Source organism: Hirundo rustica, chromosome 30 (genome assembly GCF_015227805.2).
Source record: "Hirundo rustica isolate bHirRus1 chromosome 30, bHirRus1.pri.v3, whole genome shotgun sequence".
Lineage (NCBI taxonomy): Eukaryota > Metazoa > Chordata > Aves > Passeriformes > Hirundinidae > Hirundo > Hirundo rustica.
In genome coordinates, this window is record NC_053479.1 from 237,516 (window position 1) to 264,498 (window position 26,983).

The 26,983-nt window shown below is 46.9% G+C and overlaps 1 protein-coding gene across 5 annotated transcripts; it reads left to right on the forward strand.

The window, feature by feature from the left end:
* The first annotated feature begins 528 nt into the window (after window positions 1-528).
* Window positions 529-25,896, forward strand: LIMA1 (LIM domain and actin binding 1). 5 transcript variants are annotated; one of them, XM_040088395.2, is made up of 11 exons: window positions 529-660; window positions 3,861-3,996; window positions 5,901-5,946; window positions 10,013-10,411; window positions 14,310-14,418; window positions 15,411-15,571; window positions 17,806-17,910; window positions 19,893-19,950; window positions 20,218-20,330; window positions 23,226-23,359; window positions 23,729-25,896. In XM_040088395.2, the coding sequence occupies exons 2-11, from the start codon at window positions 3,878-3,880 to the stop codon at window positions 24,723-24,725; spliced, it is 2,241 nt and encodes a 746-aa protein (XP_039944329.1). In that variant the 5' UTR covers window positions 529-660; window positions 3,861-3,877; the 3' UTR covers window positions 24,726-25,896. The 5 variants fall into 5 exon arrangements, with proteins under 5 accessions (XP_039944329.1, XP_039944327.1, XP_039944331.1 ...); XM_040088393.2 differs by having other exon boundaries at window positions 537-594; window positions 14,307-14,418; XM_040088392.1 differs by having other exon boundaries at window positions 544-660; window positions 14,307-14,418.
* The last annotated feature ends 1,087 nt before the right edge of the window (window positions 25,897-26,983 follow it).

Here is a 26,983-nt window from a genome sequence, read left to right on the forward strand (position 1 = left end):
GGTACTTGACACATTAGGAAGAATAACGGGGGAAAGAAATAGAAACACCTAAAGAAACACAATTAATTGTTCAGATGAATCCCTGGAGGAGCTGCAGGGCTGGACAGGAGCAGCACTGGTGTCCTGCTAAGGAACACAGGGATGTTCCAAATCTCAGGAATGCCGAGTGTCTCATTGGCTGCTGAAGCCAATTTTTCTTGTTTCCAAACAAATCAAGGCAGCAGGAGACCCAAACACCTGGCACGGGCACAGCTTCCCCCAGCACAGCCCCTCCTGAGCCCCGGGCGGGGTCGAGCCCCAGCTCCGAGATCTCTCATTCCACTCGCGCTTTGCCAGGTTTGGGGAGCACCTGCGGCCAAAGGTGAGCGAGGGGACAGAGCCAGGCCAGGAGGGGACAGAGCCAGGCCGGGAGGGGACAGAGCCAGACCGGGAGGGGACAGAGCCAGGCCGGGAGGGGACAGAACCAAGCCCGGGGGACGGAGCCAGGCCAGGGGCGTGTCCCGAGGGCCCGGGGCGTGGCCGGGGGCGTGGCCGCAGCAGCTGCCCGTTGCCGCGGCGGGCGCGGAGGTGCAGTCGCCGGTTCGGCCGGGACAGGTGCGTTGGGCCCGTTGTTTCAGCTGCGCCAGGTGCGGTGGGGTCTCCCCGGTTCCGCCGGGACAGGTACGTGGGGCGGGGCGCGAAGACGACACACAGGTGCGGTAGGAGCTGCCGGCTGGGCCGGGACAGGTGCGGTGGGACCTCTCCCATCCGGTTCGGCCGGAGTACGAGTGCGGGGCGGGGGTCAGGACCGCTGGGATTTCACTTCCTGACAGCGGAGCTATTCGGAGCCGGACCGGCTGTGGGTGGGTCCGAGCTGTGCCGGCCGAACCCGGGCCCCGCTCCGGTCATCCGTGCCCGGCCCGCAGGGCACCGGGGGTCAGCGGCAGAGCCCCGTCCTGCCGCCTCGGGGCTGGTGACTGTCCGGGAAACCCGGGCCGGGGGCTGCTGAGGGGCGAGGGGCCGCGGCCTCCGGCTCTTGGTGGCTTCGTGCCCGGGCTGGAGCGTGGTGCCCGCGGGTGGCTTGCTCCTGTGGCCACTCCTAATGAATCGGCCACTTGTACCTTGGGCAAGCGTTAGTCAGTTTTTCTTTTCTTCGGGAGCTTTTCAGATAGAGGGATTTATATTCTGCAGTTAAACTCTTGGGTGAAGTTATTGGGGGTAGGTTTGATGTGTTGTGCTAGGTTGTGGCTCAATCACAGTCCTTCCCTTCCCTGACATCTGGGGCACCTCTGGCATTGCCGTCTCCCTTTCCATCTCCTCTGTGCCACCTTCCACAGAACCTGCCTCCCTTGCAGCAGGCAGAACATTCATAGTCCTGTTTAGATCTTAATATGTGTTTTCTGAACTTACTCTGAGTAAACTATTCAGAAGGAGCAGTAAAGAAAGCCCAGAGATACTTAACACACTAAAACTGTTAATGGATGAGAAAGTGCTGAGAATGTGGAATGGCATAAAAATGTGGGAGCACCAGTTTCAAGGCACATCAGAGTTCTGTTTCGTGTCATTTCTAGTGACTGAGATTCCAGATAGGCTGAATGTCCCAGCAGCAGGTACTGACTCTTTATAAAGAGATTTCTGCCTAAACAGGCCAGATTAATTCAGTGTGCCTGTGGCTTTGATGGAGAGTGGCAGGGAAACAGAAAAACCCAACAGGGAGAAGATGCAGCCCTGAACAGGGCTGGTTGGAGCTGCAGTGGGATGCTCAGGCATCCAAACCAGGGTTATTCTCTGAACAATTCGGTTTTGTTTCTCGGTGTTTTAGTGAACTGTTCCTTCCGTGTGTCAATGAGCACCTGTTCCCTGTGCCAGGGGAGTGCTGATGAATGCCCTGCTCCTGTTTCCTGGCCACAGCTGACTCTGCTCTTGAAAGGCCATTTAAACTGCAGCGGGGCCTCAGGTGAGCTCCCTTTGGCTCCAGATTAGTCATAAAACAAAGTTCAAACTGTGGCATGACACGGCTCATTCAGCGTTGGTCTTTAACACGAACAGAATTCTGTTTGTGGGGTTTTCCAGCAGTAAATTCTATCTGTAATCTCTCTGTGTGTATTCTGAGGCTCCTGGGGATTGAGACTGGGGGCTGGATCCTGCAGCCAGAGAAATACTGGGTTTATTTGTGTATGCAATATGATTTTTCAAGAGGGAGAAGATGGAAATAATATCCTTTGTCTTTGTGAGTGGTGATTTATGCTGTTGTCAAAAGCAAAGCAGTCTTCTCTCAGTGCAGCCTGGATGGAGGTTTACAGGGGACTTGGTGATGCAGAAAGTGTTGAAAAAGGCAGGAATTTCAGAAAGGAACTCCAGTTTGGGATCCTCTTGCTGGTTGGAAGAGGCTCTGTGTGCCTTTCAGAGGCTGAGGCTGCAGGTAGCTGCACCTCAAAAGACAACATTGATAAGTGGTTTGTGTGTTTCAACACCCCCGCAAAACCAGCGTCACTCGTTGGCAGCGATAGTTCAACCTGAGTGTCTGAAAACTCCTCCGAAATCACTGTTCTGATAAAACACGTCCTGTCCTGGCACGCTGTTCTCCCCAGGATATCAGAAGAATTATGGAATGTGGGAGAAAGGCCCGTTCTTGCTGACTGCATCTCCCAGGACAGATGTGTTCACCTGCCAGCTGTTCTGTCTCCAGGCAGGGGACAGCTCTGGAGAGGCTCCTCTGCTCCCAGGGCTCCCATTCCAGCACTGCGAGCTGCCAGACTCTACCTGTGCCCCTGAGTTCTCCTGGGCTGAGGTGTTGCAGAATCACGCATCTCTCATTTCTGAGCAGGTGCATTGCATACCTGTGATGATTTTGGAAAAGTCGTTTTTCCCCTCTTTGATGGACTGTTTGTGCCACCTTGTCTGCAGGTGTTTCTGTTTATGTGTGACCAATTTTCTGGCAGACCTGGGCTCACGCTGGATCCAGAGTTCCGTGACTGTGCAAATCCGTTAAAGGAATTAATGGAAAATACAAGGAAGAGCTCAGCCTGCCTGGAGTTGGCATTGCAGGGTGGTGCAGTTCATGCCCTACCACAGGCATTGTGTGACATGGGACTAGGGATAAAAGAAAAGAGGAGAAAAGGAAAGGCGTTGCCCTAGAGGCTTTATTTTTGTCTTATCAGAGAACTCTTAAAATTAATCTCCCCTCCTTTCCTCCTCCACAAAAGAAAACTATGTAAAAAAATAAATCTGATGTAGTCTTATTGGCTTCTGTGATGAAAAGCTGGAGAAAATCTCTTCCCATTTCCAGCAGGATGGGGTGGTCGGAGCTGTTCTTTAGGTAAATACTACTATTTAACTGATATTATGCTAACTACTGCAACAGGAGGGGCACAGCTGCCTCCATGAACACGAGGCTTGTTTGAGCTCACAGAGGAAACGCTGCTGTGCTGAGAGTGAACACAAGAGTGAATGAAAAATGTTTGTATAGTAATTACATCCTCTTAGTTTCGTAACTCAAACCCTCTTACATAAATGCCAGCACACTTGGTTTGAAACTGGAACAAGCGAGGGCACTTTGGGGCTTCCTGGAGCTCCTGTGTGCGTGTTTGTGACACAGAAGTGTCACTCTGGCATCCTCTGCTCACAGCTCTGTGTCCACAGCTCCCCATTGTGCCTGTGGCTTTATCAGGGCACCATCTCAATGGCATCTGCAGAGGAAATTATAACTGTCATCTGCTGCCTTTTTAAAGTCAGATGATGGATGAGATCCTCAGGGGTTAGGATTGGTGGTACTGGGGTACTGGGAGCACCTGAATAGGGATGCAGGAGCAAATCACTTTGTGGAATTTCTTTTCTGCTCACAGTTCCTATTGCTGACACTGTTCCTTTCCCCTGAGCAGGGATTTGGGGAGCTAAGATGGAGCCTTCCCCATTCAATAGAAGGCAATGGACCTCGCAGTCTTTGAAAATCACTGCAAAAGAGCTTTCCCTGGTCAACAAGAACAAGTCCTCAGCCCTCGCAGAGAGGTTCTCCAAGTAAGTGCTGTGGGGCTGGGGAGCACCAGCTGTGTGTGTAGGTGACAGCTGGCACCTTGGGCAGGGACTGCTGGCACAGACACCCCAAGAGCCCCACCCTGTGCCTCAGAGTGTTGTCCAAATGCTCCTGGAGCTCTGGCAGCCTTGGGATTGTGACCATTCCCTGAGGAGCCTTTTCAGTGCCTGACCACCCTCTGGGAGAAGAACCTTCTCCTGATATCCAGCCTAAACCTCTCCTGACTTAGGCAGAAGAGGAATATTAGGCTTCCCTTTACTCTGAGAGATGGATAAAGTGTTACACTCAAGCCATAAATATTGTCTGTCCTGCAGAAACTGAGTGGTAGTAACCAACACATTCCCTGGAAATGCTTTTATTTCCTTAAGGAATTATATAGGCTACGGCTGGGGTTTTCAATGGGATTTGGGAACTGAGTCTTTGAGGCTCTTGTATTAATAGTATAACAAAGTTTGGGAGTATTTCGATCTTGAGTGCGGGGCAAATTTTATGGAATCTGTAGGAGAGGGACAGTTACACACCCAGAGCTCCTCTGTGGATGTCTGTCCCAGGGAGAAGCTGTTTGCTGTCACCACCTCATTAAGGTAATTTATTCACTTGCTGAAGCTTGATTACAGAACCTGGTCGTCTTGCTAAATGTTGATAATCCCTTGAAAAAGGCTTACTGGAAGTAATCCAAACTGCTATTCCTTAATCAAGTAGTGTCCCTCTACACAGGCAGGGTCAGTGCCTTGGAAAAACAGTCCTGCTCTCTGGCTTTGCCACCCTGATGCCTGCGGGGAAGAGTGTGACTTTTTAAAGTGCTGTTAATTAAATATTTGTATGCAAAAACACTTTTCTGCATGCCATATAATCAATTTTGTCAGGTCAGAGACACAAAAGGCAACAGCAGAGATTCAAAAAGTGCCCCATGCTGAGCTGACTCACAGAGCGAGGCCTGGGACTCCTCAGTTGTTGTCTGTTTTCCAGGTGCTACTTGACTTTCATCTGTGTTCCTCTTTGTTTCTTGTTCCGGTATTGATCCCTCTTCCTCCAGCATCACTTTCTCAGCATGTTGTGTTCAAATCTGAACCCTTTATAGTGCAGAGATGTGGGTTAGTGTGTTTGCATGGATTAAAGAGGAGCCTGTAACACACTCACTGTTGTGTCAAAAGCAGAATTCCACAGATAAGGAGAACAGAAACACCCTTTGCCCAAGCAGACACTGGGTTCCTTCTGTCTGAAAGGCGGAACTCTTCTTTAAAATGGCAACATTTGTCACTAATTTTCGTATTTCAAAGGCCAAGTGCAATCACCTTGTGCAGCGCAGTAACCAGTGAGGACTGTGGAGGGACACCCAGCAGAGTGCAGGTCGCTGGAAGTTTCCTACAGCTCCTTAAAGGACTTTGATTCATGATCCAGGGTGGCTTATCTCCAGAGGGCTGTGATGGCTCAGCTGCTCAGGAGACAAGTGCTGAATGGGGGCAGTTCCCAGCCCAAGAGTAAAATCCACTGGCACTTACGGAGATTTTCGGCATGTGCCAAGCTGGAATTTGTTCTGGTTCAGCAGCTGCTGTATAAAGAGCTGAGTTATTCCTGCAAGGGGGCACAGCAGACAGCTGGGTGGTGGAAACAATGCAGCTATTCCAAGGTAAACTCTCTATTTGGGAGTCAGAGTGCTTAGGGAATGAAAAGTATTAATGGATGTTATTATTGTAAACTGGATGACTGAAAATGTGTCTGTCACTTGGCTTTGTGTTATTTGCTGCTGTTTGTCCAGCCTCGAGTGTTAGTTGATCCAGGGGATGCACAGAATCTTTGGTGGGGGAAGGAAAACCTCAGCTGTCTTCAGGAGTATTCAATATTCTGGTTAAAACTTGGATTTTGTTTGTTTTTCACCCTCTCAAAGGTATCAGAAAGCTGCTGAAGAAGCTGCTGCTGAGAAGAAGAGAAGTGTAAGTGTTTTGTATAAGTGTTTGTTTCCTTGGGAATAAGTACAGCCTGCAGTCAGGATGGAACACCTGCATGAATATTGTTGTGACAGTTGATTTTTGGAATATCAAAATTGCTGCTGTGTGTCCTAGAGAAAACCTGGCTTAGACACAGGGTTTGCTTTAGCATCATGCTCCACGCTTTTTCCCAGTGTGGAGGAAAGGAAATGAAGTTTCTTGCCCAAAGCTGTGTTGAATCACCAATTGTCTCCTAAGCAAAAACCAAAGTGAGTTAACCACAAGCCAGGAATACCCAGCTCCTGTTCTTAGCTGCAGGCACTTGTGTGGTGCCTTTTCCTTTAAGCAAATTTAAAAGTGCTTAAAAGGAGCCTCCAAGCATCCCTGAAATTCAACATGTGTCTTTGAGAGCTGTAGGATCTTTTCTGGAGTGACATCCAGGACTGCAAATGCCCCTGGATGAGGCTGCACTAACCTTCTGGGCTGTTACAGCCCCATATTCCCTCCTGTAACCTTCATTGCCTTCAGGTGTGTGTGCTGATGGCTTCATTGCCTTCAGGTGTGTGTGCTGATGACTTCATTGCCTTCAGGTGTGTGTGTGCTGATGGCTTCATTGCCTTCAGGTGTGTGTGCTGATGACTTCATTGCCTTCAGGTGTGTGTGTGTGCTGATGGCTTCATTGCCTTCAGGTGTGTGTGTGTGCTGATGGCGTCATTGCCCTCAGGTGTGTGTGTGCTGATGGCGTCATTGCCCTCAGGTGTGTGTGTGCTGATGGCATCATTGCCCTCAGGTGTGTGTGCTGATGGCGTCATTGCCTTCAGGTGTGTGTGTGTGTGTGCTGATGGCTTCATTGCCTTCAGGTGTGTGTGTGCTGATGGCGTCATTGCCCTCAGGTGTGTGTGTGCTGATGGCTTCATTGCCTTCAGGTGTGTGTGTGCTGATGGCTTCATTGCCTTCAGGTGTGTGTGTGTGTGTGTGTGTGTGTGTGTGTGCTGATGACTTCATTGCCTTCAGGTGTGTGTGCTGATGGCTTCATTGCCTTCAGGTGTGTGTGTGCTGATGGCTTCATTGCCTTCAGGTGTGTGTGTGCTGATGGCTTCATTGCCTTCAGGTGTGTGTGCTGATGGCTTCATTGCCTTCAGGTGTGTGTGTGCTGATGGCGTCATTGCCCTCAGGTGTGTGTGTGCTGATGGCGTCATTGCCCTCAGGTGTGTGTGCTGATGGCGTCATTGCCTTCAGGTGTGTGTGTGTGTGTGTGTGCTGATGGCTTCATTGCCTTCAGGTGTGTGTGCTGATGACTTCATTGCCTTCAGGTGTGTGTGTGCTGATGGCTTCATTGCCTTCAGGTGTGTGTGCTGATGACTTCATTGCCTTCAGGTGTGTGTGTGCTGATGGCTTCATTGCCTTCAGGTGTGTGTGCTGATGACTTCATTGCCTTCAGGTGTGTGTGTGTGCTGATGGCTTCATTGCCCTCAGGTGTGTGTGCTGATGGCGTCATTGCCTTCAGGTGTGTGTGTGTGTGTGTGTGTGCTGATGGCTTCATTGCCTTCAGGTGTGTGTGTGCTGATGGCGTCATTGCCCTCAGGTGTGTGTGTGCTGATGGCTTCATTGCCTTCAGGTGTGTGTGTGCTGATGGCTTCATTGCCTTCAGGTGTGTGTGTGCTGATGGTGTCATTGCCCTCAGGTGTGGGTGCTGATGGCGTCATTGCCTTCAGGTGTGTGTGTGCTGATGGCGTCATTGCCTTCAGGTGTGTGTGTGCTCATGGCTTCATTGCCTTCAGGTGTGTGTGTGTGCTGATGGCTTCATTGCCTTCAGGTGTGTGTGTGTGCTGATGGTGTCATTGCCTTCAGGTGTGTGTGTGTGCTGATGGCTTCATTGCCTTCAGGTGTGTGTGTGTGCTGATGGCTTCATTGCCTTCAGGTGTGTGTGTGCTGATGGCTTCATTGCCTTCAGGTGTGTGTGCTGATGGTGTCATTGCCTTCAGGTGTGTGTGTGCTGATGACGTCATTGCCTTCAGGTGTGTGTGCTGATGGCTTCATTGCCTTCAGGTGTGTGTGTGCTGATGGCGTCATTGCCTTCAGGTGTGTGTGTGCTGATGGTGTCATTGCCTTCAGGTGTGTGTGCTGATGGCTTCATTGCCTTCAGGTGTGTGTGCGCTGATGGCGTCATTGCCTTCAGGTGTGTGTGTGTGCTGATGACTTCATTGCCTTCAGGTGTGTGTGCGCTGATGGCGTCATTGCCTTCAGGTGTGTGTGTGCTGATGGCTTCATTGCCTTCAGGTGTGTGTGCTGATGGTGTCATTGCCTTCAGGTGTGTGTGTGTGCTGATGACGTCATTGCCTTCAGGTGTGTGTGCTGATGGCTTCATTGCCTTCAGGTGTGTGTGTGTGCTGATGGCTTCATTGCTTTCAGGTGTGTGTGTGCTGATGGCTTCATTGCTTTCAGGTGTGTGTGTGTGTGCTGATGGCTTCATTGCCTTCAGGTGTGTGTGTGCTGATGGCTTCATTGCTTTCAGGTGTGTGTGTGCTGATGGCTTCATTGCTTTCAGGTGTGTGTGTGTGTGCTGATGGCTTCATTGCCTTCAGGTGTGTGTGTGCTGATGGCTTCATTGCTTTCAGGTGTGTGTGTGTGCTGATGGTGTCATTGCCTTCAGGTGTGTGTGTGCTGATGGTGTCATTGCCTTCAGGTGTGTGCTGAATCAACCTTGGCTGATGAAGGCTGCAGGGCTCTGTCCTGGTCCTCAGGGTAATTAAAGCCAATATTTTCAGGATCTGTAGCAAAGTTGCTGCCTTCATTTCCCTAGTGCTTGGGGAGCCACTCTTTCCCATTTGGGATATAGGTGGGATAAAAATAAGCATTCTAAAAATTACTTTTCAATCCTAAGTTTTCTTTATTACTTGTGCCTGTCAGTCTTCCTGTGATCAGGGAACAAGCAAGTCTCAAGCAGGAGGGATTTATGTTAGGAAGTGTGCTGGGATTCCCGAGGTGTTCCCAGAGAAACCTGCCACACAATTTTCAATATTTCTGTTCCATTACAGCACTCCCCTTATAATTTTAATACTTTCTTTTCAATATAGACAGCAAACACACTGTTTTTTGTTTTTTTTTGACGTGTAAGTGGATTCAAGTCAATTTGCAAAGCAGCATTCAGAATGTGACCAGAAGAGTAATAGGGTGAGAGACTTAAATCCGAATATAGCCGCTAATGCCAGTTAATTCCTGTAAGCCTGGCAGCCCTGCTCCACTTACAGTGAGTTTGGAGTGGTGTCGTAAGGAAGAGACAGGAACCATGCAATGGTGGCAGGTATTGGGTTTGAATGGCTCAAACGTGGGCTGGGCTGTTGCTCTGGGGAGAGGGAATTGCTGGAAAGTGTGAGGTGATGCTGCTCTGCGTGTTCCCTTGGGGTGAGGCAGCACCAGTGACTCGTGTGTGTGTCCCTAGCAGTGCTCTCAATGGGTTGAGTGAAACAACAAAAATCTCAGCAACTTACTGGTTATTTTTAAACTGAAGCAGAAGGATGTTTGTTGTGGGTGCTTGAGCTTTGCTTATGTGGTGTAAAATCCTGGGCAGGTCTCTGGGAACTGAAGTGTTGCTGTTATCTGAGAGCAGAAACAGGTAATTCCAAGGATTTAGTGGTTTCTGAGAGCGAATTTGTAGCTTTTGGAAGGCCTGAGAGCTGTTCCCTTTTGAAGACACTGCAGCATTTGGCACACCAGCCATCTCCTATGGTCGCTTGTCCTCCTGTTTCCTTGTTCTGGGACTGGAGACCCTCCTTGTGTGGATTTGAGTCCCATTTCCTTCGTATGTGGATTCAGGTCTTTTGTGTGGCATTTAGCTCCTGGGGTTTGACTCCCTTTTGCCTTATAAGGCCATTCCTGTTTGCTCACTTCCTGCCTTACTCCTGACTTTTCTCTTCTCCCCCCTCCTTCCTTCCCTATCCTGGATGCTTTCTCCATGTGGCACAGCTGTAACTATTCACAGCTGGCCGGGAGCGGGGATCGGTGCTGAGCTTCCTCCTGCATGGAAAGGAAGTGCTTTGGAGAGCTGGAATTAACTCCTTGTTCTTTGCAGAACACAGAAACCCTGCCCGCTCACTTTACCAGGGGGAATCTGAGCGTGCTGAAGAAGAAGTGGGAGAATCCGGTGCTGGGAGCGGAGTCTGGGAAGGAAACGGTCCGGAGCAGCTGCGCTGAGGTGAGGCACAAGGTCGGGACCGGCCGCGCCCCTTCGCCATCCCCGGGGGCTGGAGCTGCCTCTGGCCAGCAGCAGTGTCCCGCTGGTGACAGCACCGAGCCCCGCAGCCGCTGCCGGGAGAGTGGCAGCATGGAAAACTGTGTGCGAGAGCCCCGTGGAATGGAAAAGCCCGAAGCCAGCGAGAGGTCGGAGTCTCCGGGGAGGATCGAGAAGTACAACGTGCCCCTGACCAAGCTCAAGATGATGTTCGAGAAGGGCGAAGCTCCTCAACCCAAGGTAAGGATCTGTCCTTCCCAGTCGTGGAGAAACTAAAGCCGCTGCCTCCGCGGCATCAGGAAAATCCCGGGAGGGAGTGGCTCCAGCTATTGACTCTGCAAATATTGTGTTCATTGTCTTAGTGAAAACAGAACATCGTGGTGTTAGTAACTTACTCGAGTCACACAAGTATGTGCGGGGTGCTCGGAGTTGTGGCAGCTCGTGATTGCACATTGGAGTAAAGTGGATTTGCTTTTGATAGGGTTCAGTGGAAGAGGGGAAAATGTACAGAATTTATTAAGGTTTGTAAAGTAAGTTGGGATTGTTTGTGTCTCGTGTGACGATTACAATGAGTTATGGAAATGTGAATTGTATAAAATGCATATGTAGGTGTTTCTGTATTTTTTAATATATGAAAGAGTAAGGAACTGTTTGAAGTGAGTTCAGCAGTCAGAACTGCTGGCTGCAGTCGAGATATGAAGCGCACTGAGGAGTGAGAGTTTTTGATATCTGTATCAGTATGAGTTGCCCAAACTCACACACACATATAGTGAGATCCTCCCATCCTTTCCTTGCTCTTCCCCCTCATCTTTGTGTCTCATAAAATGTTTCTTGTCGGGAAAAAAAAAATTTTAAAAATCCTCGCTGAGGGAAAACTAAGCCGAGATGGCCAGAGCAGCTCCTGCCCTCACTAGTTTTGACTTGCAAATGTTCAGGGCTCGCATTTTTCTTCCAACTGCTCATGAAATCTGATCCCACATGTGGACTGCAGCCGGCGTGTCCCGGGGGGAATTGCTTAACTCCAAAATGAGTTGCATATGCCGGGGACTTGCAACACAGTCCCGAGGCCTCGATGCTCGTGGATTTTCCAGTTTTCTCATAATTTCCTCTCCTCCTGGCTTTGTTTTACTGCGGGTGGTTTTCTTGAAGTATTGACTAAAACAAACACATTTTGGACAAAAGTTGTTTCAATATCTAACAGTTCAGGGCTCAGAGGAGCAGCTCTGTGTTAAAGGGAATTTTATGTCTCTGTGAAGTCATTTCACAACTTGAATTTTTGGAGTCTTTGTCATGCTATGAGAGCTGCCCATGACAGACCTTCCCTGAACTCTTGCTGTAGGATTAATCACTCAGGATTCCCCAGGAATTCTGCAGCTGGGCTTTGAGTAACTTTATCTCAGCCTGGGGAATAAATTGTTTTGGAGCTGAGTGAATCTGAAACTGATAGTTTGTCAAGTTTAGCAATTCAAACCCTGTTGAAAATCAATTAAAACAGTAAATACCATCCAGGAGGCACAAAACTGGTCGGGTTTGGTTTAAAACTCCTATTCCAAGTTTAATCTGTTACGGGAAGGAAAAGGAGTGTTCTGAAGTTTAGATGTGTGGGGGAGAGGGGGAGTGTTTGGAATTGGATTCCTTGTTCTGGGAATTGATCTGTGGATGGGAGGGTTGGGTGGGTCAGCGCAGAGAAGGGAGCTGGGTGCTATGGGGACCCAGGTGTGGCTCAGTGAGGTGGGAGCCACGACAGCACTGCAGCACTGCAGTTGCCTCTCCCACTTATTTCCTGTGCTTTTTCCTGAGCGAGGCTTCATGGAACCGTTTTGGTGGAAAATTCCTTTCTGTCATTGAGTCCAACTGTAAATTCAGCTGAGGGATGGCAGTTTTCCTTGGCCTTTACTGAAGATTTGATGTGCTGGTGCTGTCAGAGCTTTGCTGACAAAACCTGTGTGTGAACTAAGCAGCACCAGGGCTGGAGGTTCGTGGCAGTGCTGATAAATCAACTTCCATGGCTGCTGGACAGGTCTGGAGCAGGGATCCAGGTTAGAGCCTGGATTTCCTGATTCCATCTCCCACTCTGAACAAACCTACTCTCAGTTTCAGGATTATAAATAAAATCTCATCATTTATTCCCTCAGATCTTGCTCTGTCTTCTGCAATAGATAGGAGGCAGATCTTATTTTATTGCATTTTCATGGAAACAAACTGCTCTAATCTTATTAAGGGCAGGCATGGCAGCCTGGATTGGTTCAGCACTAAGCAAAGACTGGAACTGATAAAAGGCCTGATTCAAAGGATTCTTCCTGTAAGTGATAGTGAAAGCACGCTCAGGGGGGAGGAGGATCAGGTCTGCAACATTTCTGGAGAAGTTGTCTCCAAGCTGGTTTGTTTTTCCTTTAAGGCAAAACCTGGCTGTGGTGTGTAGGCGACCTCGGGGCAGGGTCATGTCTGACACAGGTGGTTTGTAATGAAATAGGTGCAACTCTGATTTGGATTTTTGCCCAACTCTGTGCCCCAGGCAAAGCCTTACCTGTGCTCACGGTGCTTCTGCATTTGCCCTGAGAACTCGGGGCTTTCCACACACGAGGAATATTTCATCTCCTTTCCAAAGCAGCAGAAGCTATGCCCTGGGAACTGTGTCCCAGCCACAGAGGGACAAATCCCTAAGGAGGCTTCCTGCATGTGAGAGGACTTAACCTTCCATGAGCCATGATCCTGCTGATTCCCTGCAGCTGGTCAGTCCATCAGTTGTGATGGGGAAAGTCCCCCATCTTCCCTCTGATCCTTTGGACCCCAAATTTCTGAGCTGCAAGAACCCCAGACTTGTGAGCTTACTGATGTTAAAGGGGACATTGACTGAATAAAAATAAACTAATAATAGTTTTCATGGAATGAAGGACCTGCAAGTCTTTACAAGTGTGCAGGCACTCCCAGACCTGAGCCTATTGGTCAGTGCAAGACTTGTCAGAGCTAAAGCTCTTTTCCAGTAAGAAAAGTTACCAAAGTCTTAAACCACAGAAACTATTTCCCATACTAATGGAAAAAGAGGTTTTCTAGCTGCATTTTCCTTTCCTGGTGAAGTTGCTGTTTGCATGGAAAGCAGCCTGATTTTTCACAGTGATTGTCTTACACTGCAGTTCTGCAAAAATAAAACTTTGGAATTTCCTTCAGTTTGGTGACCAGCAAATAAAAAATGAGGGGGGACGTGTGGTTGGAGCATCCTGCCAAACCTCCCTTTTTCTCTACATTTGCCTCAATCTGCATTTCCAACTGTGATTTAACTCTTTCTAGAGAGGGAACAAATGTCCAGCACCTTCTGGGATTTTATAGGCTGAGTTTCAGCTGTGAATAAATCCTACCTTAATGGAGTCCAGTTTAACTCTGGACTTTTAACAAACTTCTATCAAAGCTGTGGAAATTTCTTTCTGTGCTTTCTTTTGTTGAGCTTTATATTCTGGGGAGTTAGTCTCAACAAATAAGAATAAAATCTGATTGAGGCAGCCAAAGCATCTGTGTGGTGCTACAGGCTGCCCTGTCCTGCTCTGCAGCAGAGAGTGATTATCCTGGAGATCTGAGAATATTTATCTCTAACACTCCTGCTGAAGCTTCTGCCTTATCAGAGCGAATTAGGGAATTAGTTCATGCATTTGGTACCAAATATCCAAATGAAAACAAATAACTCTAGATAACTTTCATTTACAATAGTATCAATTCCTTTTTCTGTGGCTGAAAATGAATGCAGATTTTGGTTAAGTGGCTCCTTGCATCCTTTTTCTGATTTTAAATACTCCTACAATGACTGTGACTATTGGCTTCAACAGAAATTGGGTGAAATGTGAAAATCTACTCTAAAGTTTTGTATGTGTGGCGGGAATGACCAAAAAATCTGACTTTTGTGGTTCTTTTCGACCACAAGAACTTCCAAGGGCACCGACTGACCTCTTCAAGAAAGTGTTTCCCAGGTGACAGAAGGTCAGGTACTCTGTGATCAAACTTTATATTGCTTAAATAAGATGTCACCTGCTAGACTTGTTTATTCCAGTAAAGCAGATTTGCTAGTGACACCTGTGCCTCTTAAGGGATTACCCAGAGCAATCCCTTGTGTGTGCAGGCAGCTGATGGGAGGGTCTGTCCCCAGCAGGGCCCCCGGGAGCCGCGGAGGGCGGCTGTGGGCAGGAGGATTTCAGACAACAGCCTCTCCCTGGAGGACTGCGATGCCGCCCAAGGAGAGAGGAGCCACGGCACAGCAGGTCAGGAAACCTCAGGGCTGGGGTTTGGGTGGGGTGCTTTGGTTTTTGTTTAGGAGATAAATCTACTTTACCCAGTACAATAGAAGTTTCCCTGGAGGTGTCCAAGGAACAGCGGGATGTGGCGGTCAGTGCTCTGGTCTGGGTGACAAGGTGGGGATCAGGCAGAGGTCTTGGAGGGCTTTTCCAGTCTCAAGGATTCTCTGAAATAACTTTTGCCTCTCCAAAATGGAAGGAAGTGCAGCCACTGTCTAGCTGCAAAGTCCATCAGCATCCTGTTTAATTAACAGCTCTGCTGAGAGTTTTAAACCATTTCACTCTTAAGCATGGGAAACCGATGCAGTGAGAATAACCAACAAGTTAAGGAATGCAAGCACTTCTTTCTTGCACCTCAATCCTAGAACTAGTTTTAATAGTCAGGGTAACTTAGGAAGCAGTGAACACAGTCCATGATCTTTCTGCCTCATTGCTTCAATCTGCATTCCTCCTATCCTGGCCAGACACAGGGAGCTGAGACTTAAACAAAATTGTGTATTTTTATGTGTTTGGAGACCTTTCTCTAGCAAACCAATTGCAATCATTTGGTGTTTCCACCAATGGCTGGTATTATAAACATTCCTAGAACATCCCAATTTGGGAAAGACCCACAGGGATCATCCAGCCCAACCCCTGGCCCTGCACAGACACCCCAACAATCCACCCTGTGCCTGAGAGCATTGTCCAAGTGCTCCTGGAGCTCTGGCAGCCTTGAGGCTGTGCCCATTCCTGGGGAGCCTGGGCAGTGCCTGACTCCCCTCAGGGGGAAGAGCTTTTTCTCTAACTCTCCCCTGACACAGCTCCAGCTGTTCCCTTGGGTCTCACTCCTTAGTGATGAATGTTGTGTCCTTGCTGGCATGATCCTGGAGAGAATGGCAACGTGCTTATTCTCCCCAAGAAAGACCTTAGTGAGTGTTCTGAGAGTTATCTGTTACTCATGTTTGGTTGTTTTTTACCAGGGTATCTTGTAGAGACCAGTCCAGGACTCAGCCCAGACAAGACAGAGACCAGGAAGAACCTGGACATGCCCCGTTTATCGGAGACATCAATAAAGGACAGGCTGGCCAAGTACCAGGCCGCTGTGTCCAAGCAGGGCAGTTCCTCAGGCATTAGTCCCATGGTAAGTCTTGGTTTGTGTGGGAGTGAATTTTTGTCCTAGCCTAAGAATGGAAAGATCTTATGGAAACCAGGCTGCTTGAGGGTTTTGGAGGATAACTGTGCCCATAGGAGTAACTTCTGATGAAGGGTTGCCTCTATATACTGCAGGAAGAAATAAGTATATTTGCATCTTCCTGGAATAATGTTGAAAGTTTTCCAAGGAATTAATTGCTGGCATCCTGACTGAGGTCCTTCTGAAGCGTAGTTGACATTCTTTTTCTTTCTGAGTGTCTGTAGCTCTCTACTTGTTTGTTGTTTTTGTTTAAAAAAGCAAACTCAACTCGATTCCATGTTGTCCATCAGCTCTAAGCTGTGGGAAACTGAGGCACAGTGAGATGAAGTGACTTTTTGTCACACAGTGCTCAGAACTTGGATCTCTTGGGCTGCAGCTTTGGGATCTCCAGTTGGTTTTCCTTGCTTTTACTTTTCTCCTCCCTTTGGGATTTCCCACCGCTGTCTGAATCCAATTAGACTCTTGCAGCGAATGAACCTCTGCCTGTTTTGCAAATGTTTAACCAGGAACTGGACAGTTAATGAAGTGTTGCAGCTGAGGAGATTTCAGGAATCTCAGCTTTTGTTAAAAACTGCTTAGGTGCATTTGGTGGAACTTTCTGGTACTTTTGCTGAATGATGGGAACTTACATTGCTCAAGTACTACTCTTATTAACCAGAGTAATAGATGGGAAGAGGAAAGGCCTTTTTAAGTTGGGGAACTTGGAAATGAGAGCCTGAAGTGCTGGTTCTTACTGAGAGGAGAGCCTGCTTCCCAGGAGTCTCTGTGGAGATCCAAGGGCCTCTTCCCAGCTCAAATGATCCTGAATTTCATCTGCACGTGGGTCAGATTCCCCAGCTATGGGAGGAGGGTCAGTAAAACCTTCCCTGGATGAATGGAAAGTCCTTGCAGCCACTGCAACAAATCTGATTAACCTAATTGCCTATTTCTGCCTCCTGTGCCTTGCCTGGGCTCATTTCCTGATGCCTTTACCTGTTTAGGGCTCAGAGTGGTGGCTGAGTCACTAAATTCTGTCCTGATAGCAAGAGATTTGCCATTTCTCCAGAGGCTCCCGTTTGCAGCCCCCCAGTGCTCTTGGTTTAGCGTCAGTCCAGCCTGATGCACTCAGGATGCCCCATTTGGGCACAATCTCTTCCCATTTTGACCTGGCATGTGGATGAGGGCAGTGTGAGATGGAGCAGACAGAGGTTCCTGAGGCCACTGTTCCAACAGTAGCTCTGGCCTTGGCACCTTCTCCTTCCCTGCTGCCAAAGCAACCAGGGCTGTTTTGCTGTGGAAGTGTGGTGTTTGTGATGCCCTTCCCACCTGGGCTACAAAGGAGAACCAGAATCTCTCTTGGGAACAACTATTTTAGGGCATTGTGGTGTAATAAGGCCTGGATTAGTTCAAGTAGGGGTGAGGGACAGTCAGTTCTGTGTGTTGGAAGGGGAGGGAAAGGTGCTGAACAGCACACACAGATCTGAGCACTAAAATTCCAACATTCAATATAAACCTCTTGGATGTGGTTGGTTTAGTGGAGATTTGTTTCCAAGTGCAGGAAGATGCCAGTGGCATGTTGGCTCTTCCTCTTTCATGTCACAGAGAAGATGCCTCGTGAAAAGCACAAGGCTTCCAGTGGTCTCATGTCCTGTGGCAATGAAAGAAACACGAGGTTTTGCTGGATTTTATTGGTTTTAAAGTCTGAAGGATCCTTCTGTGAAAGGCTTAAGTCAATCTATCATGAAGAAAAATCTCAGGAAAACAGAGTCAGGGTTTTGACTAGAATTGAAGCAAATGTGGGATTTGCTTTTATGTTAAATTGTATTTAGCAATTACACTGTGCTTTAGGCAGTGCTTGTCTGGAAATACTTGTCACTCCAAGTGAAAAGTTAGCCTTTCTGGAAAAGGAAGATGTGGATTGAGCAGGGAATATTTAGGAGTTGATTTTAAACAGGAATTCATAAGAAAAGGGCTGCTCAGGAAAACACTGGCATTACGTCCTTAGAGCACTGTAAAATTCTGCAGCCCAATCCTGTTCCCTTATTAGAATATGTCACTTAACAAATGTCTGTAATTCTTATGGCCCTTCCTTCAATTACAACTCCGCATACTAGAAAAACAGTTTTTAAAACATTTCAAGAAAAACAGCAAGCGTTTTCTTAGGGGAAAAGAACCTGTCAACTTTCCAGTGCTTTGTCCTATAGAGTGAGATTCAAGCCAGTGAGAGTGAACTCCAGAATTACAAATCTGGGCAGAAGGAGAATATGGCACCAGTTGAGGACTCCAGTTCCTGTCAGGATGGGGAGAAGGTAAGATGTCTGTGCTGGTGGAGATCAAGTGCTTGATTTTAAGTGGAAGCACAGCTGATACACTGGTTCCATGTTCCACGTGCCATCTGGGAATTGAACGTGAGCAGCTGATGCAGATTAGTTATATGCTGCAAATTTTTTTTTTTAAATTATTCTTTTTAGACTGTCTCTGAATTATAAGACAGCAAGTGTCTGTGGAGGAGAATGTCTAGAGATAAGCTTTCTGTGAGAGTTTTTTTGCCTTGGCAGGTTTGTTTTATGGTGGGTTTTCTATAAACAAAAACATCCCCACCAATTTAAGAAAAACCCATGAGCAGTTTTGTATGATCAAAGATGAGTCAAAGGAGTTTGTCACTGTTTCTTTTGCATTTAGTGGCTAAATTTTAGGGTAACTGAGGATGGCAGTTTGGGTTTGTTCCTGGTTTTGAGCTCCAGCTATAAATTAAGACTCTGTAAACTGGACTCGAGCATTTGTTCCCTGAACTGGGGACAGCAGACAGTATAAAAGTAGCTGAATAATAATTGGGGTACTGTGTATTCCATCCAGGCTGAACACGTGGCAGCTTAATGCCAGGAGGGCTTTTAGAGCTTTTCAGCCTTCCTTGGGCAAGGGGCCAAATCTTTGCTTTCAGCTGTTCCTCAGAGACAGCTGAGCAGCTTTGTGTCTGACTGGTTGAGGCTGCTTCCTGCTCCAAGGTGAGTTAATTAAAAGAGCACCTGTTAAATCAGAATATCTCCCTGTTGTGAATGGGAGATTTGAATAAAATTTCTTGTGTTCAGCTGTAACTGCAGAGTTACTTATTGAGGTGTCCAGGTGCAGTGAGAACCTGAATAGAGCATTGTTTGGGAGCCAGGATTGTCCTTTGGAAGGGACGTGGTGAACTTGGAAATGAGCCTAATTAAAACGGCTTGTCGTTAATGTCAGAAATGGGAATCCTCTGGCAGAAAGGAAACAAAAGACACTTCACTGTGTCATTTTTCACACTGCACCCGTGGCACATTTAGTAGCCAGGCGTGTGTGACTTTAGCAGCCTCAGAACGTGTTCATGTTCTGCCCAGGGATACTGGGGTACAGTTCTGGTGTCAGCAGAGCAGAGGATGTTAATATATTGTAACTTCCCTCCTCATTACCTCATTAATTTACAAATTTCAGTTGCTTGCAATGGATTTTTCAATCATTAAGGTGAATTAGTGATGATGTACAGTTAATCTTGTTACAGTACTTTACTTCTTCATTGTAGCTACTTAAAACTATTTGATTTAATAGCAATAGTGCCAAGTTTAATAAAGAGTTATACATCAAGAGCTTTATCTGTAGCATGTTTTGTTCATGGTTGCACTTGATGATCTTAAAGATCTTTTCCAAAGTAAACAATGCTGTGATTTTGTTTAGTATTTGAAACTGGTCCAACTCCTCTAATTTTTTTGTATTTTTTAAATTACTAATTTGTTTCTGAAGGAGGCTAAACAAGGAAGATCCAGCATGTTTGTCCCAACCTTGGAACAGGCTTATGGATCGACAGAAGGGTTTTGGTTTTTTTGTTTTTTTTTTTTTAAATTTAGGTGTTATCTTTTATTTGTGTTTTTTCCCCCCAAGAGCACAGTCTCTGCTGAGTGTCTAAATGTCAGACTGGTCAAAAGTTGGAGGGAGCCATGAGATTTCCAGTAAATGTGCTGCTTGGTGTCAAGGGATTTTTAAGTGAGAAAACCTGGGAGGGACCTCAGCAAATCAGCAGAGATTTCTGAGGGTTAATAAAGGTGTGCATGGAACAGAAATCTGGTGCCTATACGTGTGAGCCCTGCGAGGTTGCCTGCCTTGTAGCAAGGACTCTCTTGACACTCAGTTTTGTGCCTCAGAAACAACTCCTTCCCTGAGCCCCTCAGGTCTCTCCCTGTCTCGGTGCTCAGACTGCCTTCGTGGGGCCATGACTGTTCAGATCTCAGAAGGTCAGAGGTTCTCATGGTGGCATTTTCTCTTGCAGGTTTCTGTAGGTGAGAACAGCTTGTCTTTGCACTCTGGTCTGCTGGAGGATGGCCATGGTGAGCTCTACCAAATGATTTATTAATTAAAATTCTCTTGTATGAGAAGTCTGCCCTGTGCCTTACACGGACTTTATAAGAATTTCTTTAATGTTTAGAAGTTTATTTGCAGCTGTAATTTTAAGGTATTTATAACTCCTTTTGCCCTGATTGAACACTTTAAGTGTAGCTCCCTCACCATTTAACTGATAACTCTGGAGAGTCTGGTGAGCATAGGCTGCCCACAGTTTTGAGCCATTGTAATTTCTCCCTCCTCTGCTCCCTCAGCTGGCCAGTCGGAGAGCGAGGCAGAAGCTCAGAAACCTGTCGGCTCAAAGCAGCAGAACCTTGGTGCTAAAGCAGCGGGTCAGACAGAGGCCTCCCCACCAAAAGCCGTGAAGGTAACACAGCTCTTTAGTCTCAAACCCTGGTGAAAGTTAAAACCAACTGACAGCACTGTTTAATACTGAAAAGCCTAAATGTGCTTAAGCACAAAGGTCTGGCAGTAACTGGCTCAATACCTGCTCCATCCTTGTCAGAGTGTGATTGTGAGGGCACTAATTCAGGATGGAAAAGCACCTCAGAGCTGTCGGATTTTTTACAGAAATTGGGTTGGGAGTTGCTTGTCTCTGTTACAGCCCTGTGACGGAGAGGCTGCTTCCCTTCAGTGTGGCAGAGGGGCTCGGGCAGGGGATGGTTTCAGGGCTTGTCTGCACCCCTGGAGATGAGCCCTGAGGTCCTGGTACTGATCTCCAGAGCCTTTAACAGGCTGGGACTCGGCTTTGCTCCTCTTCCAGCTGTTCCCAAGGTAACTGCAGCTGGTAGTAACTCTATAGTTAGGGCACTGTGATGCCTGACTATAAAAATCAGGTTTGGCTTTTTGGGTAATGAGTCTTTGATGTTACAGTTTCTTTAGGGAGTGATAAAGCAGATGGAGAACTTTGGGACAGAGATGTATTTGCTAATCTGATTAGATAACAAATGGCAGCACTGGACGTCTTGTCAGGCTGCACTTGCTCATCACATGTGTTGTCTGGGGTTGGGATGCTGATTCCCTAGGCTGCCACACACTTCCTGGCTCACTCCTGAGGAAACAACTGGGCTTTTGTTGTTTTCCCCATCTTTGGGAGGAACAGCCCTGAGCTCAGAGACTGGGGAGCTCTGGCTTCCCAGTGTGCAAGGGAGAAATGCCAGTATGGGAAATTGGAGCTGGCAGTGAGAGTTGTGTGATCCTAGTCTGTGACACCAAACCTGCAAGTCCTGATGCTCTCTCGATATTATCAAACCCATTTTAGCCTTTTGCCCAGTTTACTGCTTTAGATGCTGCCCTGTGTGAAATAGAAGCTTCTGTTTATTCATGTAAGGTTCCTATTTGTCTCTTCCAGCTTCTGTCTCCTGTTCTTGGTTCCTAACCTCTCCTCCTGCCTTCTGCCTCCCTCCTAATGTGAGCTCAACTCTCAGCTTTCTCTCAAGTCCTTTTTATACTTATTGGGCCTCATCTTCCTGCTGTAGCTCCTATTTGTAGTATCCCAGAAAGGAATTTCTGTCTCCTCACAGCCCAAAACGTCTCTCCACAGACATAGGGCTCATTGTATGCAAGTAAGTCCCTCTCCTTGGATGGCGATGTGATTGCAGAAGCAAGTGCCAGCACTGTTGTGTCTCTGTGCAAATCTGAGCTTTCAGGGAGAAAACGTTTTGATGGGCCAGCAAATTATTGCTGCCTTGCTCCATGTGGCAAGCATGGGTGATCAGATTTTTGTTTGCGCCAGTAAATCCCGTATTTTTGAGATTTAATTTAGTGACTCAATATTTAGAGTTCTGGCAGCACCTAGAAACTGTGGATTCTTTTTCAAAAGGAATCCTGAATTTTGTTAGTGAAGCTGTCATCATTGGAACTGTAATCTACTGTAACTTCAAGCAATGCCTGGAAACCTTGAAATACATATTAAAATTGAAGTAAATTGGCAGCAAACTTTATGGCTGTGACAAAGTGACTTGAGCTGGCTCCGTCTTCAGCAATCTGCCCTTACACCCTGGAACTTTAATTCCTAACCATTGTTTCTAGACGGTTATAAATAAATTTCTGTGATTGTCTTCCTGTGACCTTCCTGTTTTCTCGGTAGCCATCAGATTTTTCCGTAAAGCTTTTTGTAAGTTTGTAGCAGGTAATTCTTTGCCAAGGAAAAAATTCTCTGCCCACACTATAATATATATATAATATATATATGTCTGTACAGACCCTGGAGTGGAGGTTGGGCTGCTAAATCACTTGTAATCAACATGCAGCCTCAAAATGCCAATGTTGTGTTATTTAATTTATCCTGTAAAGTGTCCTCCCCATTGGTCAGTGTTAATAGATTTCAAGAAGTAAATGGCATTCAGTGACCTTTTCTCATGGACAGCGTTCTTGCTTCCTTGATGCTGTCTGAAAACAAACCCGTGATCGTTGCTGCACAGCAGTGACACTCAGCTCCTCAGTGCTCAAGTTTATGCTCGCATTAAACCCTAAGGCAATGCAGTCAGCACATAATAATTTTAGCTGTTTAACCTCAAAGCTGTGTTCACTTTGAATCCTGAACAAGTTTGGGGGGCTGCAGGTCCTGAAACCTGACTGTGGTTTCTTTGGGATAGAGCTGGAATTGTTTACAAGTGAAGTCAGGAGTGTTTCCTGCTGTTGTATTGGTGCTGAGACTATTTCCTCCTCTTTGAGAGAAAAGATTTAACAAAAATGGATCATTTCAAACCATCGCGCAGCCTGCTTCACTCCTCTTCTGCCCTGCACCTTTTGAAGTTCTTTCTTCTGGTGGACAGTGTCCCTGACCATGGCAGGGGATTGGAGCTCTAGATGACCTTCGAGGTGCTTTCCAACCCAAACCATTTCAAGATTCTCTTTTTCTGCACTATTTTTATTGTTTTAGTAAGTCTCGCACTGACTGTAATCAACTGCAATGTTTCATCATTCTCCTATCAATGAAAACGGAGGTTGCAGGAAAGGATGAGACAGCTTTGGGGAACAGGCTCAGTTTTAGTGCTCTCATTGTTCTTCCCAGCCATTCCTCAGCATGTGATGCTTCAGCTGTGGGATTCACTGGGGTGAAATCTTGGCTCCCTGTCAAACCTCAGCAATCCCGTGGGCCTGTTGTAGCTTCTTGCTGCCCCCCCAGACCCTGCTGCACCATAATTAGGGAAAGTGACTCTGCAGTTCTTGAGAGTTCAGGAAGCTGTGCATGAACCCATGCCAAGTCCCCAGCAGCTGATGTGTTTTCCAGTTAACAAACTTTCTCTTCCCCCTGTAGAAATTCCAGTTGCCAATGAAGGAAACCTGTGTTGGGTGTCAGAAGACCGTGTACCCCATGGAAAGGCTCTTTGCCAACCAGCAGGTGTTTCACATCAGCTGCTTCCGCTGTTCCTATTGCAACAGCAAACTCAGGTATGCATGCTGCTCTCTGGGAAGTGAATTTTCCTCTCACAGCTGAGGAAGGTGCTGCTCAGGCCTAAGCTGAGCTGGGAGTCACCACAATCCAGTGACTTGTGTGGGAGTGGTAACACAGGCCTACTTCTGCCAGTGCCTGGTGCACTTGATGCTGTTTTTAAACTCTTAGTGTAATTTTATGTGGGGAAAAATATAATGTCTGGCTTTGTAAAGAATTCCTAGAGAGCCCTACAATCCCTGAGGGCTGTTAGCTTGTCTTTCTGAACATGTGGAAGACTGAAACTGAATCTCTTCTGTAACACAACTAACACAGATGCCCGTGCTGAGGCCCTGAGCTCTAATGTTTGATCTGTGCTTCCTGAACAGCCTCGGGACGTATGCATCTCTGCGTGGGAACATCTACTGCAAGCCTCACTTCAATCAGCTCTTCAAGTCCAAAGGCAATTATGATGAGGGCTTTGGACACAAGCAGCATAAGGAATTGTGGGCAGGTAAAACTGAATGTGAAGAATCCCTGGAGAAAACTGTCCATGGTGTGAATGCACCAGAAACTCCACAGAGCCCTGGAGTAGAGGATGCCCCGATTGCAAAAGTGGGAGTTCTGGCAGCAAGTATGGAAGCAAAAGCTTCAGCTGTGCCTGAAAGAGAAGAAAGACCAGCAGAAACAAAAAAGCTCAGGATTGCCTGGCCACCACCGTCTGACCAAAGTATCCACGGAAGTGCCTTAGATGAGGGCATCAAAGTACTCAAACCTAAGTGGCCTCCAGAAGAAGAGATTTCCAAGCCAGATGTGCAGGAGGATGTGGATCTGGATCTCAAAAAGTTAAGAAGATCTTCCTCGCTGAAGGAGCGAAGTCGCCCCTTCACAGTCGCAGCCTCGTTTAGAACAGTATCTGTTAAAGGCCATAAAAGAGACAGCTCACCGCCTCCTTCTAAGGAAGAGAGAGACACATTGAAAAGGAGTGAGGAACTGGAGAGAGAGGTTGTTGTAGAGAAAAAGCAAAAAGAAAAGAAGGTTGAGCGTAGGAACATCCAGAATGCCGGGGAGAAAAATATGGAGGAAGAACGGGAATTGTCTGGTACCAAAACAGTAGAGCATAATGTTGTAGAGAATGGCCAGATGAATGCAGACACAGATGAGGAAGAACACACCATGGAGGAGCCAGAAATTCCAAAGGAAGAACTTGAACCAAATTCTCCTAAACATTCCAGCTTAGCCAATGTTGTGACCACTAAGGATTCATCTCCAAACCAGAATTACAAATCCCAAGATGTTGGGTTTTGGGAGGGTGAAGACATGGAAGATCTGTCTGTGGAAGAACAGATCAAAAGGAACCGCTACTATGATGATGATGATGAATAAATTGGCCTTTTACTAGAAAACTTGCTGCAAGGTGCTGGGCCTTTTGAAATGGTATTTTTAGCTTTAACAAACAGCTCTCCTGGACGAAGTGATGCTGCACTGCACATCGGCATTAAGGGAATCTACATACAAATTATCTCAGCTAGAAAACTCTGGAAGCCTGCAAATTCTTTAGGTGCAAGAAACAAGTGTTTGGCTGTGGGATGGCTTCAGCAGGTAGTGGCTGTCCCCAGCAGAACAGAGCTGTTCTCCACTGTCTTATCCCTTTGAACTTCACAAGGTATTTCACTGACAACTTATGGAATTCCACTGTACTTGCCCTGCTGGTGTGGGACAGGGCCTCTGGAACACACCACCCGTACCACTACAAATGCTACTGCAGTGCTTAGGGACCAACTTCAAAGGGACTTTCTGGCCTGCTTTAAAATGGTCACTTAATGCACTTTAATACATGGAAAGGGCACAGCTGGTGTTTTTTTTAATAATAAAAGCATTTCTGTGTGTAGTGTCCAACAACTAAAGCATCCTAACCTGCATGCAATGTGAATTTCTGTCTCAAACCTGCCTGTGCTCAGTTGAGGAGTCGCTGCACAACTGGAAGGGTGCCTGTTGCTGGACCACGTGTATTTCAGTGCTATCCCAGGAGCTGCGCCGGCTGCCAGGTCTCTGCAAAAGACAAGTGAACACTTAGGAGCAGCCTGCAGGGCATTACTTCTGCATTTCACACGCATTTGAAGTGGAGTTTTTTGTTTGATTTGTGGTTGTTTTTGGTTTTTTTTACTTGGAGTTCTTTGTCATCATTTTAAACTGCAGATAAGATTTTTAAGGCCTTTTGACAACTCTGAAATCCTACTTTTATCAAGCTGCCATAAATCTTTTCCTTACAGCTGTGAAATTGTGCTGCATTGCAAAAATCTCTGGAATCAGTGACACTTTTCAATTGCCAGTGTTGAAGATCAGAAAACTTTTTAACTTGACTTCATTTATTTTACAAATTAATGAAATCTTGAAAGGGGGCGAGGAGGAGGCCCTTTTTTTATTAGCTTTTATTTGTACTGTATTCTCAAGAGAATTAGATCTTAACAATTCTTGAGGTGTAAAATATTCTGCTTTCTTAACAGTTCTGCTAATGACACAACCTTCAATAAAGTTTGGGTCGTTTCTATTATAACTGAAGTCTGGGTTAATTTGTTTTACAAGGAGTCAGTGTTTAAAGGGTCATAGAATTGTCATGGAACGGTTTGGGTTGGAGGGGACTTTAACCTCATCACATTCCACCTCCCTGCCAGGGCAGGGACACCTTCCACTACCTCAGGTTGGGCTGCAGGTGGGGTCTCACCTGAGTTGGGGTAGAGGGGCAGAGCCCCACCTCCCCTGCTGCCCAGGTTTGGGGATGTTCCTGGGGCATGTCCAGCTCTCCCCCATCAGCACCTAAACCCCTTCTCCCCAGAGCTGCTCTCTAGCTATAAAAACGGAGGGAGAAGACGGGTGAATTCCTGGTGCTCCCACTGGCAGGCAGCCCGGGCTGGCCCCGGTGCCCCACTAGGTGACACTGTGTGTCTGCGGCTTGCTGCTGGACTCAATGAGCAGTTTCTGCTCTCGGCTTGAACAGCATGTGGAAGGGGGATTAGACCAGGACTGACAAAAGTAATAAGGACCTGCAGGGATTTTTCACTTCAATTTCTGGCTTCAGGTGGCTCTCGAGGGCAGCTGAGGACAACTGAGGGTTTTTTTTTCCCCTCTTCCTACCAGCTACTTTTTATTTGATTGTCACTTGAGACTAAGATGGGTTTGGGTGGGAGAGAGTGGGATAAGAGCCAGAAGCAATGCAGTGAACGTTCTGCAGCATGAGGAAATGCTCATGGGTATGACATGGATATTGGGAAAAAGAGAAAAGCCTGCTGCCTAGTTGAAAGGTGTTAGCAGTTCTACAACCTACTGCTCATTTTCCTTTATTTAAAATGGAGATTACTTGCTTTGTATAGAGGAAAAACTAAACAACTTGATGTGCAAACCCAAGCTGCTTTCTGTCTCCTTTCTCTGTTCCTAACAAAATCCATTTAGTATCACATTTCCTCAAATTGCTAAGCAACCAGAGATATCTCTGACTGGAAATTGTGCTATTTGAAAAGGGAGGGAAGACTATTTGTCGTGGACTTGGATTTATGGAATATGCCAACTGCTTGTTTCTAAGGAAACGCAATTGAATTTTACAGTGTCTTCCCGGTTACGTGATACTGAAGCAATACTGAAGCAAT